Source organism: Nestor notabilis, unplaced genomic scaffold (genome assembly GCF_000696875.1).
Source record: "Nestor notabilis isolate BGI_N333 unplaced genomic scaffold, ASM69687v1 scaffold15215, whole genome shotgun sequence".
In the NCBI taxonomy this organism is placed as follows: Eukaryota; Metazoa; Chordata; class Aves; order Psittaciformes; family Psittacidae; genus Nestor; species Nestor notabilis.
Genome location: NW_009928049.1, coordinates 7,879 through 28,770, shown reverse-complemented (window position 1 = coordinate 28,770; position 20,892 = coordinate 7,879). Strand labels below are relative to the sequence as shown.

At 41.4% G+C, this 20,892-nt stretch overlaps 1 protein-coding gene across 1 annotated transcript in view; it reads left to right on the top strand.

Annotated features, from left to right (window-relative positions):
* GALNT11 (polypeptide N-acetylgalactosaminyltransferase 11) overlaps positions 1-20,650 on the top strand; it is a 33,114-nt gene extending 12,464 nt beyond the window's left edge. The window contains exons 5-11 of the mRNA XM_010014353.1: positions 8-251; positions 3,115-3,232; positions 4,658-4,810; positions 7,213-7,431; positions 9,957-10,061; positions 18,567-18,704; positions 20,510-20,650. Coding sequence (XP_010012655.1) covers positions 8-251; positions 3,115-3,232; positions 4,658-4,810; positions 7,213-7,431; positions 9,957-10,061; positions 18,567-18,704; positions 20,510-20,641 — 1,109 coding nt within the window. The 3' untranslated portion in view covers positions 20,642-20,650. The remainder of the gene's footprint in view (positions 1-7; positions 252-3,114; positions 3,233-4,657; positions 4,811-7,212; positions 7,432-9,956; positions 10,062-18,566; positions 18,705-20,509) is intronic.
* Positions 20,651-20,892: the final 242 nt, after the last annotated feature.

The following is a 20,892-nucleotide window of genomic DNA, read 5'->3' as shown; positions in this document are numbered from 1 at the left end:
GGGAAAGTGCTGGTATTCCTGGACAGTCACTGTGAGGTGAATGAGATGTGGTTACAACCTCTGCTGACTCCCATCAGAGAAGATCGCAAGACTGTGGTGTGCCCTGTGATTGACATAATCAGCTCTGACACACTTACCTACAGCTCTTCCCCAGTTGTGCGTGGAGGATTTAACTGGGGCCTGCACTTTAAGTGGGATCTTGTTCCTTTGTCAGAACTGGAAGGACCCGAGGGAGCCACTGCTCCAATCAAGTAAGGTTCCTCCCGTGTGGTGGGAAGTTCTGTGTGATATGTTGAGAACTCGTTAATCATTACAGAGCGTTATCTGGGTGTGCTGTTTAAGAAGCAGATGCTTTACCTGTCAGCTATCTGACTTGTTTATTTTACCTTGAGATAGTTTTGGTTACTGTTACCTATTTCAGTTTAATTTCTCACATTTAATCACAGATCAGATATATCTATCCTCTTAAGTCAAGAAGTATACTTCTAGAGAAAGCCTATACAACAGCAGCTTTTGCTAATACAAAAGTCTTCAGGAGCTAATGCTAGTCTGTATTAAATCTGTCCAATAATTTCACTTTTGAGCTGTGCATTGATGTTTGTTTCCAGTCTGTTGATGTTTGGCTTAATGATGATTTTGATAACTGTCTTTGTGCTAGTAATAGCCTGCATATCCCACTAACATAGGCTCTATATTTTCTGTGATTAAATGCTAAAGAATTGATAGATTAAGAAAATACATTTTTGTGGCAACAGGAAGGTGGTCTTCCAGCTGATGGGAGAGAACATCAGAGCATATGGTAATTTTCTATGTCAAAATATATTTTTTTTCTTCAGATTTAATTTATATTTTCACCAAACAGCAATTATTTTGTCATAAAGCTTTCTAAATGAACACATACAGATGTGAAAACCATTTAAAAATATGACTTGTCTCTTTGCATGATGTGGCAAATGCCTGAAACTGTTGGAAACTGCCCGTATTGTTTTTGCAGTCTTTTGAGAGTCATTCTGAAGCAAAAGACTTGTAAAAGCTTAACACTAGAACTTGAAAGTTACCTTCCTCAATCTTTTAACCACTGATGGCTGTCTTGCCTGTACTGAACTGGCAATACTTGGTTCCTGGTAGACACGTAGCTGTTAAAAAATGATGTCAACAGACACCTTTTTTTCTTTAGTAGCAGACACATACGGTTCAGACATGAGAATGGAAGCTGTCCCAGTGTGAATCCCTTCATGAAAAGGGCCAGTGCTGGTAGAGCAGTGCAAGAAAAACTGTTTGTGTTTTTTCTAGTTGCAGTAATCCATCTCAGTACAGAATAGGTTTATCAGGCAGAATAACTTCTTGCAGACTGACTCCTTGCAGATAATATGGTACTTCTATGAAATTTGCAAAGTGAATCAGAACTGGGTGGTCTCATCTCTTGCATTCTCTTTTCTTGGATTGTTAATGAAGAGCATTTCGGGCTGACGCAAGCAGCTCCAGCACAAGGTTCTTTGTTGTCGTCTGACAGCTCTGCAGTTAGTCTTTCCATGTCTACCCATCACAGGATTTGGTCTGAGAAGCCAGGAAACTTCTTAAGTTACTTAGCAGTTTGACTGCCTTGTTTGGAAAGTGTCATTGTGGCCATTTCTGAAGCAAGAAGGAAAAGGACAGACTAGGAAAATCTGAATGGGGAACCAGCATAGAAGGTCTTAAAATCCTTATTCTTGAATCTTAAAATGTGAGAACTGTTCTCGCATTTAATCTGGTTCATGGCTGAAAGTTAGTTCTTGCTTTTGTTCAACACTGTTGTTGCATTCCTTCAACTCACTTTTAGGAAAAACTCCCATGAAAAGGCAGAGAGTTTTGTAGTTAAAGGGAGTCTAATAATTTTAAAAGATTACTTTTTCTGAGTATTAAAGTGACTTTTCCTACTTAGAGGTCTCTGCCTGCTTTGAAAAAGAAGCTAGATTGCTGCTTAACCTTGGCAAATGGCTTTCCATCAAATGGAAAGTCTTACATTTTTAGAGACCTTCATAATGAAACATTTTGGTATCAGGGATGGAAAAATTGAGAGCAACCTTTCAACCCAGATTTTAAAGTGACAGAATCTGTAGTAGAAAGCTGTGTGAGAACAAGCAAGGATGTTACTAGTAAGGACAAGAAAAAGTCTGTTCCCCACCCATTGTATGTTCCAACTGTCGTATCTTTATGTAGTATTTTTACTCTTTTTCTTTCCATCTCCCTCCCCCATACTCTTCTAGAGCAACTACATATTATAACTTAGTGATGCAGTAGCAATTCAACCTAGAGCCTGTACAGTGGGGATCATATGCAGATTTTTTACAAAGTAGAGCACCATTCTGGTAGCACACAGGCAAGGTGAAAAACTGGGAAATGCAAATAAGCAAACTGTAAAGAACTTGCCAATAAACTGATGATCGCATCAACAATGAAATAATGCTGCTCTTGGGGTTTAGATTCTGTGGAGACAGAGTAGGATTTCTTTTAGCATCCTCCTGGCTTGTGTAATTCAAAATGGTACCTTGTTTCTTGCTCTAATTCAATATGGGAGAGTAATGTGTATCCTGGGTTCTGCTCTTTCTGCAGTACAGCCAAGCCTGGTCTCCATAATTTGCTCCTGTAAGAGAGGGAACAACATTATTGTGTGCAAGTATCCATTTGTAACTGTAGAGGAAATAGCTTCTGGTAAAGACAGATTAATTAAAGGCCGCTCCTAAGTTTCACTGTAGAAAACTTGCTGGACTCCAAACTTGTACAAGTTCTTATGTTTTTAGGTGGTTGGTTTGTTTTGGTCGGCTTTTTCAGTAGAGACACAGCCACTTTTTTCCTTTTTCCCTGTCCTGCACCTTTTCCTCAAATATACTATACAAAAAATTAAGGTTTATAGGTATTGGAATAACAAGAAATCCCAAATACCATTTACAGATCTACTTCTGAAAATTTTTTTTAAGACTGGAAGTGTGATCCGATGAGTTCTAGTGTCTGCAAGATTTAAATTGTATTATATAGGTGTAAAGTTAAGCTTTGAGACTAGCAGGTTCAGCTAAAATGACTTATTTTGGTTTTTTGTTTTTCTCTAAAAAAATGAACTTCTTTGTTCCTTTTTAGGTCACCTACTATGGCTGGAGGCCTGTTTGCCATGGATCGTGAGTACTTTAATGAGCTTGGACAGTATGATAGTGGCATGGACATCTGGGGAGGAGAAAATCTGGAAATATCTTTTCGGGTAATCTACCTTTTATGTGTGTATTGGAGTGTGAAACTTGGTGTCTGGCTGCTTCTCTTCCCTATGTGCAGCTTCTCTTTCCTATGTACTGTTTCTTTAGCACTGGAATAGCTATTTGCACATAGAAATTGGCACTTCTCTTCCCAGGAAGGATGCCTTTGAGCACACAGTAACTGCCTTTACAATAATCTTCAAGTTAAGCTTTAAAGGGAAGATTAAAGAGAATTTTGAGTTCTGTAGTTAAACATTCGTGGCTTTTTCTGTGTTTGGTGGAGCGTTTCATGATACCTATAGAGAATCACAGGAAAAGAATAATCATGCAAATTTCTGAAAGGAGTTTATAAAAAATGTCTGATGAATCTCATGTCAGTTAAAAAGACATGGCTCACAGCAGCATTGATAATAAGTAAGCTTATTATCTTTCCTTAGTCATGTATGGGGCTTTTCAGATACTTCAGCCTCCTTTTTGAGAGCCTGGAAATGTAAATTATTTTTGTAACTAAATTAAAGGTCCTGTAGAGGAGTCAGCTTGGTTGGAAAAATAATGAAAGTCATAAGCAGGAGATTTGAAAATGATACTTCATTGAGCTTCCTGTGTTTTATCTCATCTTTCCTGTCACTTCAGTGAAAGAAAAACAACTTTTTGCGCTCAATGTCATGTTTGCCTTTTCATTTTTTATAAAGTGGATTCATAATAGGTTTGACAAGAGTCTGCTGAAAACAATACTCTATCACAACTACTATGAAAAGAGATAACATTTAAAAAAAAACATACCCCAAAATAAACCAAACACAATCCCCAAGACTTTAGAGGAATTTACCAAATTGTGTCATTAGAGGACTCAAGATTAGAGTTCAGACATAAGGACTGGCATTTCATAAATTTGTGACTTTAAGGGGTATGTACTGAATAAATAAAATCTTTGAAGTTTTCAGTATAAAATATTAGATATCTGAGTAGAAGTGCATGGGGTGCAAGGACATCATTGTTACTGTGTAATGCACAGATTCAATAAAAAGGGCTTTGAGAAATATTCGGAGAGCTTTATATGTCTGGAAGCCTTTGTTTCCCTGGGGGGAGAGTTGTAAAGAAGTTTAGTCTTTATCTTATCCAGGAGGAGTTTTAAAAGTGACTTGCTAATGTGAGAAGTTTCTTCCGACACTGGAGAATTATGTTAGTCCAACAAAATGCCAATGATGATAATTTGCTGGAAGCTGAAGTTTAAAAAGAGATTAAAAAAATAAATTGGAGGTAGAGTGTAAATGATATCTAGATCTGGGGTGCAGTGTCAGAAAACATGATATGTAGGACCTAATCCCATCATCATGGATAAACCTACCTAAGTATCCCTTGAAGAAGGAGAGAATGTAGTCAGCCTTGTCACTATATGTGTAATGAGGTACGTTCTGCTTTTGTCTGGGCAGATCTGGATGTGTGGTGGTAGACTTCTGATCATCCCCTGCTCCAGGGTGGGACACATTTTCCGGAAAAGGCGTCCCTATGGCTCACCAGGGGGACAGGACACTATGGCTCATAACTCCTTGCGGCTGGCACACGTGTGGATGGATGAATATAAGGTAAGAGACAATTCTAGGTGTCCTGGTTTCAGCTGGGGTAGAATGAGTTTTCTTACTAGCAGCTAGTACAGTGCTGTGTTTTGGCTTTAGTCTGAGAACACTGTTGATAACACACCGATGGTTTAGTTGTTGCCAAGTAGCACTTACCCTGATCAAGGACTTTTCAGTCTCTCATGCTCTGCCAGTGAGGAGGAGCACAAGAGGCCAGGAGGGAGCAGAAACAGGACACCTGACCCAAACTAGCCAAGGGCGTATTCCAGACCACGGCACATCATGTCCAGTATATAAACTTAGGGGGTGGGTGAGCAGCTGTGTGGTGCTTGGTTGCTGGTTTGGATTAAACCACAGCACTCGGTCATGAGATAAGGTTAGTAACTGGCTTGTTTGTCACATGACTATATCATCACAGTGGGATCTGTTAGCATCTCTAATGGGGTCTTCCTTCTATAGTCTGATTCCCTAATGTTAACTTTGCTATGAATTCCAAAATTCTGTGGGATCATTGTTCGGCTTTTGAGTGCTCAAGTCTCCTCCCTCCTACTTCTACTATGCCTTTTTAATGAAGTAAAAGATGAGTGAGTTCTTGTAAGCTCTGCATTGCTCCGTGTCCAAATAAGTATTACGTGGCAGCCATGTACTGCTGTATGCCTTCAGGTAGTTTCTATGATGGCAAGACAGGGGTCTTATGGGTTGGCTGTATGCTTTCTGTTTTAATTAGCAGTCTGATTCTTAGTGTGTCTTGCCCTCGAGGCTCAATCAGAATTGACTTCTGGATTCAAGAGCAAGTGTATTCCTTCCTTGTCTTCAGATCTTGGTACTGATGCTCTTGAATGTAGGTCAGATTTCTGTGAATCTCTTTTCTCTGTGATACTTGAGGACATTTTGCCTTGTGAGACCATAGGATTTGCTGTGTGGCTCCTCCTGTGGTCCCTCAATTTCTATACAAGACATACTTTATTAACTTTCTATTCTTTAGAGGTGTATGTTTCAAACCTCATCCTTTATCTTGATGTTCAGTCAGTTTGAGGAGCCTATTAAGGGTTGTTAATTCTTATCGCCATTCTCCATCTCCATAATGTATTGGTACATCTATCACTTTCTCTTTTATTGGTGCCTGGGCACAGTTGTTTTGTGATTAATGATGGCTTTCTCTGAAGCTTGGAATTGATTCTTTGTTATAATTTCCAGCTTATACTACTTTGTCCAACAAGGACTTAAACTGCTGATTCTAGCAGTCTCTTATCACAGATTTATGTCCTGAACGTTTCCAGCTGTTTCTTATCTAATTCTCTGGTAGTTGCCAGAGACTGTCATTATGATGGATTTGTGTGTGCAAGGCAAGCTTGGAAATATTTCTGGTTTTATAAGCGTAATGCAAGTATTTAGGGCCAGTATAATTTACTGAAGTGATTGTATGATGAATAGTACAAAGATAAGACTTACATGACTTGTTTTGCAACAGGGCAAAAGTCATTATTTAATAAATAAAAATGCATAAGGGAAGGGAAGTAGCAACCTCTTCATAACTGTCAAAAGCTAAATGTAAAATAAGTAAGTTCAGGTATACAATGGAGATAAATAATGCAGAGAAGGTAGAACACTGACATTTGAACTTTAACCGGGAAAGTGACAATTGGAATATCAGAGCCATTGTTTTGAAGCAGGCTAGTTTATGATAGTGATGTCCAGTCTATCTCCAAACTTCCTCGGAGTTGCCAAACAGTCCAATGTACTTGATGCTTTCTCTTTCTCTGCTATTAAAATAGCAGTGATGCATCAAGCACATCCAAATGCTCAAAGATCTTGATAAGGATAGATGTGTAATTCATGTTGAGATGATGCTGTATGTCATCTGAATATCAGAGATAGCAGTAGGTAATTGAAAACTGTCAGAACTACGTTGTGCTACGTGAATTCCAGATGTCTGCTAGAGATTAATGCAACGAAATGTTATGGCTCAATGCCTTGAAAACTGATTTCCAAGTCATAGCTAGTAAAAGAGTTCATGTGCAAATACAATGCATTTTCCACTAGCTCTGTAAATCTAGCTGAAAGTAAAGACTCCACAAGGGGATTTTCTTCTAGTTTTGGCAATACTGTTCATGCCACATTGTACATTCATGAATTCCCGTTTTTCCCCATTGTTTCTTTATTAGAGTTGAACAGTACATAATACTGAGCTGGAATCTTAATCTATCCTTGTCTAAATAGTTAAAATTCTAAGCATAATTATAAATTAGAACATGAGAAAATAACACTGTGGGAGCCTTTCTGGGAGATGATGCGGGTGAAGCACTAGCAAAACAAAATGAAACTTGGGGTGTTTTACAAACAGGAAGAAGTTGGAAATCGGTCTGAAAATTATTCTCCCTTTGTCCCCAAACTGTTTCTCTTCACTACAGGAGCAGTATTTTGCTTTGAGACCTGAGCTAAGGATGAGGAACTACGGAAATATTACTGACCGTGTAGAACTGAGAAAGAGATTGAACTGCAAGTCATTTAAGTGGTATTTAGATAACATCTATCCTGAGATGCAAATATCTGGGCCCAATGCCAAAGCTCCGCAGCCAGTATTTATTAATAGAGCACAGAAACGACCGAAAATAATCCAGCGTGGAAGGGTAAGAGAAACTTTCTTAAAAATACAGAATCCTGTTTTTTTAATTATTCTGAGATTCTTTCTGAAAGATCTGCTCAAATACAAGAAAAATGTTCTGTTTCCATAGAGCATGGACTTCTAGTTTTGCAATAAGCTGTCTTGGAAACTAACAGGATTTGTCTTTATACAAAGGCAAATGAGTTTCACTCTGATCTATATTTCAGGTCATCTTTAGACCAGATACTCTTCAGTGAGGTTTCTTGCCTCAAAGCTCTGAGTTACAAAGTTTTGATGTCTTCAGAATGTGCTTTCATGGCTGCTGGTTCTGAAGATGGAAGTGGATAGAGAAATTTGGCCTCAGATATTCGTGCTCTGTGGTTTATGATAAGAGTACAATGTAATTAGTTTGCAAACTCGTTGCTTTAACGGGATAATTTTCTGCAAATATGAACACTTGCATTTGATGGCAGTTCTAGTCTTGACTTTTAGATAATGAGTTTTGCTCCTTTTTTCTTCAAAGTAGAAGAGATAAATTTTTATGTGTATTCATTCATGAGGGAAATCATGATTAAATTCATTAAATTAGCTCTGACACCTATGCGTATGGGTTTGTATGCAGGCAAAGCCAACACACAGTTGCATCTGTTCTCTCCAGAGACAAATTCATCTGATATGTCCTTTTTACACTTTCCCAAAGTAATGGATAACTTCAAACCCAAGACAACTTTCTCAAGGTCTTTACTTTCATAGAGACCTTTGAATAAACCATCTAATGTGCACATAGATTGTGGCTAGCAGATTCCCTTCTAGCTCAGTAATTGAAAGCATTAAATAGCAATGTAGCCCTCTCCACAGGGTAACACAGGCTGCAATAGCTGTTGACAGTCCTCAAAGCAGATTTAGGCTGGAGGACCTATTGACATAATTAGATTTTTGCTCAAAAGCAGGAATCTGAGAATCCACAATTTGCATAGTATTTTTATAATAGGATCCCAGCCAAGCAGTAAAGTTATTTATTAGGGCAAACGTGTAGTTTACCTGAATAAAACTGATACAATGGGATGATTGTCCTAGTTGTTGAATGCTGTTATTCACCATGGCAGAATTCTAAATAATAGGTTTCTGCTTTCATTCAGACAGAAGTTTAACTAAGGAATTGCTGACATGGGAGATGCTACTTGAGGGCTCTAAATTCCTCAACAACACTTAAGGGGAAATCTTCCTACCATTAATTTCCTGTGGTTTAATGTGGAGGAAAAAAACCCTTGTGCACCCTTTAAGAAGGGGGGAGACAAGACAGAAAAATGGAGTTCCTTGCCTTGGTTATCTGGGTTTCAAGAATTATACCCAGCATTGTGTAAGAGAGTCAGCTTTGGCTGTGATGATTGTATAAACTATTTCCAGATGCCTACAAGGAACAGAATGATCAGCCAATGTCACCACTGCATGCCAGACTCTTTAGAATTTGGGATGAATCACTCCAAATCTCAGCTTATTTTCAAAAACTAATTGGGCCAGAGATAAGTGCTGGTTTGACAGCTGTGAAGAACTGTAATGATCAAAAACTGTGACAGATTTTAACAGTGTTATCAAATGCTGATCATCATGGCCATTAAAAACAAGGACAAAAATCATATAAAACTCATGTAGCTTTATGGTTTGAAAGCCTTCTGTTGAGTGAGGAATGATGAAAATGAGATCTGTCTTAGATGTCTCTGGGGTGTGAGGAAATGTTACTTAAAAGCTTTTGTGTAATTTGTTTCAGATGTGTGGAGGGAATAGAAGAAACATGGTGCACTTGAGGAGGTGGCTGATGTGCCTTGGGACAGCTATTTCCAGAAATGGGGTTTAATGGAGAATATTGTTCAGTATTTGTACTCTCAAATTCATATACCAGCATGTGATGGAACAGTTCTTTTTATTACTGGAAATGTCTTCTGGTTTCTAGAAATCAGTAAAATCAGTCCAAATGCCAAGATAGCTACGTATGTCTTCATAATAAAACGCAGCTAACTAATTAATCAGCTTGGTCTTTTTTCCTCTATATTCAGCTCCAGATTGGAATTAATTATTTTTAATTTGGTTGCCAGATCTGGGGCCCTGCCATCTCCCACACATGTGCACACCCATTGGCTGTCAAATGCACTTCTGTGCACTTGTAGTTTGTCTTTAAGTAGTTCCTTCTCGTTTCTCAAAGAGGTGGTAGTGTTTCATGAAGAGAGGCCATAGGAGGAGATTTCTATTTAAACTAAACTGTAATAAAATGTAGTTTATACAGTACAGTCAATACTCCTGAGCTAATGAGTATTTGGTACCTGTGGCTTTCATGGGAGTGAAGAGGGGAAAGAAATTTGTCAAGAGTGCGGCCAGCATGTGCTGAGCACTTGTACCATACAGAGAGAAATCTTGACGTAAGTGTGGGTTGGTTTTGGTGGGTTTTTTTGTGAGGATACTAAGTTCTAGGGCTTCTAAAGCATTACCAGGTGTTCCTTTTGGTATGTGATATTTGTTGTTTACTCTGTCCATCAAACTGTTTTCCTTTCATAGCTGTATCACCTTCAAACCAACAAATGCCTGGTCGCCCAGGGCCACCCAAGTCAGAAAGGAGGCCTGGTAGTGGTTCGTGAATGTGACTACAATGATCAAAACCAGGTATGAGATACCTAATTGTACTGAATAGTAATTCACATCTTAAAAATTGCTAATACATTTTACTGCTGGCAAAATGCCTTAGTACCACATCTTACCAGCAAGCAGGCTAATGTCAAGAGTATCATTCAAGCAACAAGGCTGGCCGAGGAGACTGTGGAGCTTACTGCTCTGTACCTGCTAATGCTGAGTGTTGGATATTGTAATCTCTTTATAGAATGAATCTGTGTGTGTGGCTGAAGACTATCCTTAAGTGGCTTCTGACAGGATCATAATCCACTGATTGACACTTCACAATTTGTAGAAACGCCTTCAGTCAGTTCCTCATACTGGGATTCAAAGTGGCCTTTTCCTGGCCTTTTGTTCTTTGTGTATTGTACAACTAGTCCTCTGCTGCTAGAGTGGCTGTAGTCTGGAGTGAATGAATGATTTGTTATTATCATTAAATAGAAGGAAATCTAAGGAATTTAGAAAATTCTTTGGCTACTGGTGAATTGCTGATCTGGGGATTAATTAGGGATGGATGTAAAAATTCTAATGTGAGTTTTTATATCGCTACATAAAGCCTTTGGTATTCCACCTCTATTGTTTCAGGCAACAGAAGTTCAGGACTTGGATAAACAGTCTCCAGGGTAGAGAGTTCTTCATCTAATGCTGTAAAGACTTTTACTTAGCTAAGAACTACATTGAGAATGTTATGAATAGGAGCCTATGGGACCCAGGTTTAAAAACCAGATCACGTCTAAAGAGAAAAGTAATCAAGGACACAAAATAAGTGGAGCATGGGATGTAATGCAGTTTTCAGGGTATGGAAACTGCAATAGTAGAAGCAGGATGATTTGTGAATAGTCCCAAACAAGAAGTTGTTTGCTTTGTCCACTCATGGGACTTTCTGCCTCCTATCTGTGGCCTCACCAGTTGAATGTGACAGAATAAGATGGCATGAGGGGTGTTAGCCAGTGTCTGGTTGGCACTAGACACGTGGTCTCCAGTTGTCACTTAAACAGGATGAAGCAATACATCCCTGTGCTTTGCCTCTGGAATACTGAATAATCGTTGTTATAACCAAATTTTAGGTCTTTGTGTAAAGGTGGATGAATTTAAGTTGGAATGTGAATGGAAGTTTTCCTATGTGATCTCTTCCATTAGCTGTAAGAAAGGCAGCAAGTCTTGTAAATGTACAGACTGTGTAAATGTAATAGTAACTGATTGGCACCAGTGACTGTACATTTGCAGTGCCAAAGGTGCTATGCTGCTTTCTGAGCCATTCTGTGAGTGAGAAAGCAAAAATGATTGCCTGTGGATGATGTCTGCAGTAAGAACAGATGGGTCCTCACAGTTACTGCTTCCCTCTTCCTTCCTGCCATATTTTAATAGTGAACTGCTCATGGCTGGAGGAGAAAGTCTGTTGTTTTTCCTTATCAAAACCTTTTTCTGATCCCCACCCCCAGAAATAGAAACTTCAGTTAGCCTTTTGGTATTGAGAAAGACAAGTTAGTGCTCTGATTGTTGATCTTCGGCTTCTTTATGCATGACTCTGGTTTATTAGTGGTAAATTAAACAATTAGTTCTCATAAAAAACCCTGGCCGTACTATCTTATTTCACAGCAATTTTGTTCTCCAACCAAGTATGTTATCCAGCACTATGGTTTTCTGCCACTAGACTTATTTTGTTCTCCTAATAAATCCCAAGAGTGCATTCAGCCAGCTTGCTTTCATATCCTCTTGAACAATCTTGCTATAGTTACGTGAGAACAATGTAGAAAAAGACAACACTTATTTAACAGCTTCAGCTTATAAAAATAGCAAGAAACTTTCTGAGTATTAGAAGCTTTTATCTGTTGTTTGTGGTAACACTCAACCCATTGGCATTTTCTGCTGATTTTTGCTCTGGAACCATCTGTTTTATGCCTTTGTCCTAATAAGAAAGCCTGTGTTGGGTCTGGTGAAATGCAGGTACCTAGCTATCCCATTCCCTGAGGCCCACTGGCAGCAAATTAAGTGTGTGTTGCTTAATACAGCACAGAGAGTTACTCTGGAAGATGACAATCTGTACTTTGTGAGCAATATTTTTGTGACTGTTTACCATTTTTTCTGAACCGAAGATGCCATTTCTGTAGAATTTTTGCCATTTCATGAGTGTGTGATTGTATTTTGACCTCATGTAAGCTTTTGGCATCCTGTGACAGCTTTCTGTGAAAATAATTCGATGCCACTTGGGACTGATTTCCTTTGATGATAGTGAATTTTTCCCTGAGGTACATGAGTAAGTTATCACTGGTTATCTGTTTCTAAGCTGCTTTTGCTCTGGAGTAGGTAACACTCTCCCTTGAAAAATACATATTGAAGGTGCAGTCTACCTGGGAAAACATGCAAAGGGCTGGGAAGACAAAATGGGCTGCCTTAACACTCACTGACTGCAGTTCTTTTGATTGGAAAATAATTGTCTCTTAATCTCTTAACTGGAAAATAAGTCTTATGTGCAGTATAGACAATTCATGCATGTGAGAGCTGATGCTGAGAGGTGGGTTTGTGCGAAACTCACTGAAGTCATGAGATTGGCCTTACAAGGAGATCTCTTTTTCCCTTAGTTGATGCTTGCTATGTTTTCTGTAGCCTTCATGGCTGCTAAGGAATTTCAAATTCTCACTTCTTGATTTAAAAGAAGTAACAGCTGTTATGTAACTGTGTCATCACCATTATGGGTAGTACTTTCACATTATTGGGTAGTTGACTTGGATAAGCGTTATTAAGTAAAGTTAAAAATTACTCAAGCACATCAGACTATCCTATTTTCTAGGACTTGACAGTGACATTCAATTTGTTTTTTGCTATAGGAAGAAAATGCAGTAAGGAGAGTGGTTCTCACAGAGGTTGATATGTGTAGAAAATGTATTTTAAATGTGTGTCTTTAAGTTATAATGAACAGTAGGATGTTTTGTTGTAATAAATAATCTGGGGCTCATACTGGTGATTGAACACATCCAGGAAGAAGTGATGAAAATTTTGTAGTTAGAAATAACACTGGTAGAGGAGGTGACAGGATCCTGCAGAATAAGGTCAGTGAAGAGATGTCTGAAGTAACACAGAAAAGAGAAAAATTGATTGCGAATTTTGCAAAGAGAAGACTAACATGGAATGAGCAGTTCTGTAGCTGAAGAGTGGGCATGTGAAGGAACTGCCAATATTGCCAAAGGAAACACTCTCCTGAGCTTCAGTAGTGTGTCTGACCTCTTTCTGGAAATGAGACTGAGCCTGCACAACGTAGTGCACACCACAAAACCTTTGGTGTTGAAGGATGATTGAAAATACTTAAGCATATTGCAAGATCGTCATGAAAGACTGGAGGTATCTGAAAAGTGGAAGTAACAAACTATGGTGTAGCTTCTACCCCAAACCGTCATGCCAAGATTAATGAGGTGGTGACTAGGAGACAAGGGTTCTGGAGCAGGCCTTGGGCTACATACTGCCCTAAAGGAGGAGGAGGAGGAGAAGTAGTTAACAAGAGGCTTGGAAGAGAAACATTAAAGAACACTAAAAAGGAAGGTTTTGGAATGAAGCACAGTAGCGAACACAGGACTAACTAGTGGGAGTGTTTGTGATCTAACAGCTAAAGAAAGATTGGGTTTGTCATGTAGCTAACGCGTGCTTGCCTTCTCCCTGACCTAAATGTTAAAGACAAATTCCTTGTCCGAAACATTTCTTAAAGACCACTAAATAATGTGGATTTTTTCAACTGTTTGTTTTCAAATACACCAGGTTGACCCTTAAACTTTATTTTCTGTGTTGTTATAACCTCTTCTCTGTGTGTTTAGTTCTATTCAATAGTTTAACCTTTCTCTTACTTAGCAATATATTGAGTTTTAAAAGTGTGACTCTTGGCATTCCAGCTGGGGATGGTACTGAAGTGTCTAAGCAAGGGCATCTGTGCTCTGGGCCTTTAAGAGATAACTGATCTGAACAGGGAATTCCAGAAAAGCTCTGCTAACACTCTTACAGCACTTCATAAATGTAAGAATACGTACTTCACAGGCTGTTCAAGAGTCAGTCTGGAATGATGTGCTCACATGTACAGTTCTTCTGCAAGATCTTTCTCCCCAAACCTCTAGATCGTGACTGTTAGTTTGCCTTTCTGATACAAGTCATGGCTAGAGTGAGCATGAAGACATCCAAGTAAGTCTGCCTGCTGCTTTTCCATAAACTGCTGAAGGAACACAATTCATCAGTCCCTCTAACTATTATGAAACATCGTTAAACACACTAAACTGTGAAACAGAAAGCATGTATCATGTATCTGCAACAACCTTCAGGAGGACATTGGGTTTTCAGGGGAGCAGTAGCTGAAAATAATGATTACAGACCACCAAACTTTGTGGCTTCTGATGATTTTCACAAGTCACTTGGTGCTGGGATGTCATTGTTACCTGTAATAACAGGAGCTGAAGTATATACGAATAGTTGTGATGATGCAGACTGCTAGGCACATCTCCTCCTCAGTGCTGAGGCAGCTTTTTTGTGCTCTTAAGCTGAATTTTTCTCTTTCAGAGACTGTCTGACAGAACAATACAGTTGTGCCAATCCAAGCAACAGATTGTAACTGATGAAAGTACCGGAATGCTTCTCCTGTCGGCATGGTTCACGGCAGGGATTTTCTTTCACACAAAGGGCTGTTTCTGTAGTAGTTACTGTCTTGTATTTACTGAAAATTTTCAAAGCATTCCTCTAGTGCTAATGTAATTTGCAGACCAAATGGGGGTGTATATTCACAAAGCTTTGCCAGTTGGCCAGCTATGCCTTTTGCTACACTCCACTGCACTGTGAAAGCCAAAGGGTAGGCTGATGCTTCCTGCTTTATTTCATAGCATTTTGAAATGTTTACTCTCTAGGAACAGTGAGCTTCCCTTTTCTACCTACTACAGATTCTTTTATTTATTATTTTCTCCCTTGGTTGGGTGATAGGTTTTGTTTTTGTACAGTTATCTGTTTTGACATCGGACTCGATCTTCTATGGGTAACTCCATTTTTCCAGAGGAAATGATATGTGCTGTCCTTCTAGATGATGAGGCACTGTTTGAGCCCTTTCCTCACTTGAATTTCCTCTGAAGTACTTCAGCTAGCTGTTACCTATTTACATTAATTAATCTCACTGTAGGAATAATACCATGTTTTACCAGAAAAAAAAGTGTTCAGTTACACTGCCCCGTATTTCTTTATGATAAAAAACAATCCTGTGGGATCACTGGGATATAGAGGTTTATGGAGGGAGCGAAGAGCCATGTCTCCTTTACCAACAGTGGCAACCTGAAACCAGTCAGGAAATCTAAATATTAGTAAAAGGAGAGAGCAGAAATCTCCCCTGTCCAGTCTTCAGCCATGTCACACTGCTGTCCTTGCAAGGAGTTAAGCTGTAGTCCTCACTGAAACTAGTCATTAACTGTGTATGAGGAGAAACTGTTTCTACCCACTTGTCTGTGTGTAGATGAGACTAATGAAGTCATCAGTCAGTCCTGGCAAAGGCTGGGTGATTGATTGTGTCCTATTGGTACTAGAAGCCCTAGGAAACCTCAGTTCTTAAATCTGTAAATAGTCTGAACTACCTTTTGATGGGCCTAAATTCAAAATCCAGTTCTTCCTAGGCTGCACCTGCATAAAGAAATGTTTCTGCTAACAGGGTTTGTGCTTTGGATCTCCTCCTATTTATTTTGTCCATGAGACCTACTCTAGTACACTTACCCTAGATCTGTGCTGTGCGTCCCTTTCCTGCTGTGGGAAAGTTGAACCAGCTGCTGTGGTCTGGGTGACTAAGCACCAGCAGGACCTCTGTGTTCCTGTAACCACTGATGATGGTATTGACTCTGATGGGTGGGAGACTTGGGCAGGCATCTGAGCACTACCACGTGTGAAATGCTTTGCTTGAGGGAAGATCTCTGGGTGCTCTGGGGAGATGTAGGACCTCGGGAAGGTCAGTCAGCAGCTGGATGGGCCACTGCACTCCAAAACCGAAGGGATGCTTGGCGCCTTTCCACCACCACCAGGATAAGATTTCCTCTTACCCTGCTGCCTGTGTTGACAGGCAGGGAGAAGAGAGCTGCTAGAAAGAGGCCAATCCTACAGCATTCACCTAATTAAATAATTTATTTAACCGCAAACTTCATCAATTTCATTATGGAGAGAGATTTTTCCGTAACATCTGCCACTTAGGTTGTTGGAAAAAAGAAACAATTCATTGTATTCTAATTGCATCGCAGTGTCTTTCCTTCAGTGAAAATAGTGAGTTTCCTTATGCCTGTAGAGCAGATCAGTCATTAGCATGTGGGGGACAGCAGTGAAAAGTTCTGCTTTCTGTGTGGTGGGAGCTGGGCATAATTCCATTTTTAGAAACTGAAATCTGACAGGGATGCTCTCCTGGGTTGTTAGGAAGTGGATGCGGAATGAAAATATCCTGCACCTCATCTGTTGCCTCTTTTAAAAATAAAATGAATTTTTGAAAAGCGGTTATTGTAGAAAACACATAAGAGGGTAAAATAAGACATTCCTCAGAAGTGAGGTATGAATCCTAGGCAGGCACCATTTTCATTATGGACTTTTGATAGTGTGTTGGCCGCCAGGAGATGTTGCCTTCCTATACTGGGCTGTTACAGCCTGTCAAGAGCAACAAGACCTAAACATCATCCTTCCAGTCTTCAGCAGCAAAGCAGTTAATAAATTTTGGAGTATGCAAAGGCTTGCAGTTATACAACAAAACCCCATCATAGGGTGGCTTTGCTTTCCTTATGCTTGAATCTGCAACTTCAAACTGATATTCTAATCTGAATTTGGAAGCTTTGTCCCAAATTTGGGCCTTTTTTCCCCTCTTTACTCCCCTCTCCCCCCCCAATGCATCATGAGTTTGGAATTAATTTTGGCCGTCTTGTATAAGCCTTTCTGGAGAAGTATCACACTGGATTTAAGCAGTGTTCTGTGTTCTTTGCCATTCCTGAGCTTTTGATTAAAGGTCTGCTCCCCATGTCACTGCAGTCTTTCATTCTTACCAGCTTCATCTGTTGTTTGGGGATTTGGCTCCATCATTCTACTTCTTTTAATAATAATAAAACTTCTGGCAAGTCTTGCTATTTCTCCATTGCCTCCTCCACTTCAATCTTGCCATGCTTGCTTTCTTATGGCAGGGTTTAAACAGAAAAAGTATGTTAGAAGGCACCAGAACACCTGAGGTTAGGGCACATTTTAATGCGATACCTGCACTGTTTAACGTGAGGCCTTCACAGTGTTACAACAGTCACTGTTCTAATGAGCTGTATGCTTTTCAGTCATGCTGTCCAGCTGAGGCAATGCCCCGAATCACAGCTCCCTCCAGAAGGCTGAGCTTAGTTTCATCGGATAAAATCTAATAAAAATCACAATTTGCTTTATTTGCTCGACTTTTCTGCCTGGAATTTGATATTCTAGGCTCTGAGTGTGAAACTTGTGCTGACTTAGTGGGGGTTGAAAATCGCAGAGTGGGCATGGTTACCGTAGCTCTGAGCTGTGTGAGATCAGAACAGGGCTGCAAGAAGAGTGTATCGGAAGAACTGAGCGTGCCTGTAGGTACGGGTACCTCTGGTACAGTTATGAGGGGCTCATTCCCTCTTATTCCCAGGGTCAGTAGTCGAGGGAAAGGAGTTGGTGCTGGCAAGTGACACAGATGAGCAGGGATGCTGGTGGTACACAACATCCTGGGGCTGGGTCTGGGAATTGCAGGAGAATGAGGGTGCCTGCTTGACGGCCAGATGCTGTGTGAATGCAGGGCCCCGCTGGGCACTCAGAACAGCAGCTGTTTGGTGTTTAGCCAGCTGGTGTCAGCGTCTTCCCTGCACTGCAGAGTTACAGTTTCCAAATACTTTCTTCTCCTTTTCCCTACCCCTGTGTAATCCAGGATATTTTGAGGTGCACACACTGAAGTTCTGCATTTCTTTGCTTTCCAGCACAGGGATCAGAATCTTCTGTTGGTTACAAGACCTCCAGGTCTTCCACCTCACTGATGTTGGCCCAGGTCTTTGCAGGGCTGAGGGCACTGAGGGAGGAGCAGCAGCTCCTGCAGTTAATGACCAGGCTGATGGTCCAGCTTCCCTGAACCTTCAGCTGTGCCAGACATGCCTTGCTCCAAAGCGAGGTTTAGGCAGGCAGCTGAGGGTTGGCCATCTGACTGCTTGCCTGGCACATTATCTTGTTTAACTGCCTGGACAAGAGGAACACTTGGGCGCTGCTGAAGTTTAACAGTGGTAGTTACAGGGCAGAGTCACAGTTGGTCCTTCTAGTGCCTCTGCATGGGGTAATGCTGTGTGATGCTGGGAAGGCAATAAAGCACTGCAGCTGCGTATCTGTTGCTGGAAAAGAGGCAGTGAGTATTGAGTATTGCAAGGCACATGTCTGACATCCAGGTGCTAAAGCACCTCCTCCATAGCTGAACAAAAGATGCAAGGCACCTGCCCCGAAACACTGGGATAAATGTATTTCTGTTTCCTCTTTCAGGTCTGGATTTACAATGAAGATCATGAGCTGATTTTAAATAATCTCCTTTGCTTGGACGTTTCGGAAACTCGCTCATCCGATCCACCTCGTCTCATGAAATGCCATGGGTCCGGCGGCTCGCAGCAGTGGACATTCGGGGTAAGCGGAGTGGCTGGCATAAAGCACATTGCTTGTAATTGATCATGGAATCACAAAGACATTTAGGTTGGAAAAGACTTTTTAGATCATTGAGTCCAACCATTAAGCTAACCCTGCCAAGTCCACCATGAGACCACATCCATAAGTGCCACATGTATACACCTTCTAAATACCTCCAGGGACGGTGACTGAACCCGTTCCCTGGGCAGCCTGTTCCAATGCTTGACAACCCTTTAAGTGAAGGAATTTTTCCTAATATCCAGTCTAAACCTTCCCTGGCACAAACTGAGGCCATTTCCTCTTCTATCACTTGTTACTTGGGAGAAGAGACCATCCACCTCCTCACTGCATTCTCCTTTCAGGTAGTTGTAGAGAGTGATAAAGTCTCCCGAGCCTCCTTTTCTCCAGGCTAAACCACCCCAGTTCCCTCAGCTGCTCCTCATAAGACTTGTGCTCCAGGCCCTTCATGACAATAGCACTAACAGGACAGCAGATTTGAGTTTAATTATGACTAAACCTCAGATGTACCAAGTCAATTGTACTGTAGCAGGCCCAGCCCACAGTCTAAGCAGCCTGTACCGAAGTTGCATGGGTTGTGGTGGCCGCATTTCTTAACAAGACTGCTGAGCTCTGACTCATGCAGCCCCTTTGCAACTTGGGAATGTTTCTGCAGCTCCATTTAGCCTTTTTTCTGTTCGACACAGCCACCCACTGTGATTCACAGGGATGTGCCAGAGAGACCAAAATCCACCCCACAGCCCTTTGTCATGTTGTTTTTGCAGGACTGGGAGACAGGAGCAGCCCGTGTGGTGGTTTCTGCTTCGTGCTTGAAGAAGCACAGGGCAGAGCGAGGGATTGAGAGAGGGGGTTTCTTGCAGTTGCTTCTGCCCCATAATTGCATCTCATTAGTTTAATCATTTCGAGTCTGGAGTGGTTGATTCACAGAACTGAGCCAGTGCTGCATGTGCTTAGAATTTGGCTCCTGGGTATTAACTCGGATGTTGTTCCCCACATGCCCTCAGCACAGCAGTGAGTCTGTAGTACAGACATTGTTGAACAAAGAAGAGGGCACTGCCCAAACTGCCTGTTGCGCTTCCAGGACAGCTCTGTGTAATCTGTCCTGGGTTCATCCCTTGCTGCTCGTTGGCAGCACAAGTTCCTGTGTGGAGTCAAGTAAGGAAGGCTGTTGCAGTCCAGGATGGTTTGGAGATAGGGAGGCAGGTATTGCATGAGCTCAGGCTTGTGTGTGTCTGAGGTTTGCCCCAGCAGTGCTGCAGCTGCAGATGGTGGTGGGAGTGGTGTGCTGATAGTCTGCTGCTGGTAAGAGATTACTCAGGGTTCATCAGCTTGAGTTAGCAGACAAGGGTTTTACAAGACTAAGAGAACAGCTATTGAAATTCATTGCTGGTAACTGGTAGGTGATGCCTGTGATGGTAGCGTGTGAGTCCTTGGTGCAGAGAGGCCAGCTGTGCACTGTCAGTTCCAACCAGAGTTAGAGGTATTCTGGAGGAGTGCTGTGGTATCCTTGCTATGTTCTCCCGCTCTGTTGGACATCGGCTTGTGCCTGTAAGCACCGACACTGACCCTGGTGTGACTCTTCTCATGTATTGGCTCCCTCCATGCAGGAGAAGAGCAGGTTGCTGCCCATGGGCGCTGCTGGGGTGGTTATGGATAGATCAGGGAGTCCGCAGCAAGGCTCATCTGTCAGGAAGGAGCATCCCCTCCCCCTGAGCATCCCTTTCAGCTTCAGTTTGACGATGAGAGAACCGAAGTCTTAATAACTAAATCCCATCTGTCTCCTCTAGAAAAACAACCGCCTCTACCAGGTCTCTGTGGGGCAGTGCATGAAGGTGGTGGATCCACTTAGCCACAAAGGGTACGTGACCATGGCCATCTGTGATGGGTCCCTTCCGCAGCAGTGGCGTTTTGAGAGCTGAGGCAGCGAGGATGCGGTTGGGAAGCGTTAAGCCAAGACCCCAGTTCCCCTTCAGCCGTGATGTTCAGTCATTCTGGAGGGCTTTGTGAGGAGCTGCTGCACCCAGCACAGCCCCAGCCGCTGCGGCGGCCCGGTGGGAACACTGCTGTGAAGAGCTGCGTGCAGGAGAAGGTCCGGGTGGTCCCTGGCCGCTGGAGCAGGAGCAGCAGAACACCACTGCGTAGAAGTGCAATTTATCAGCAGTTCCTTGGA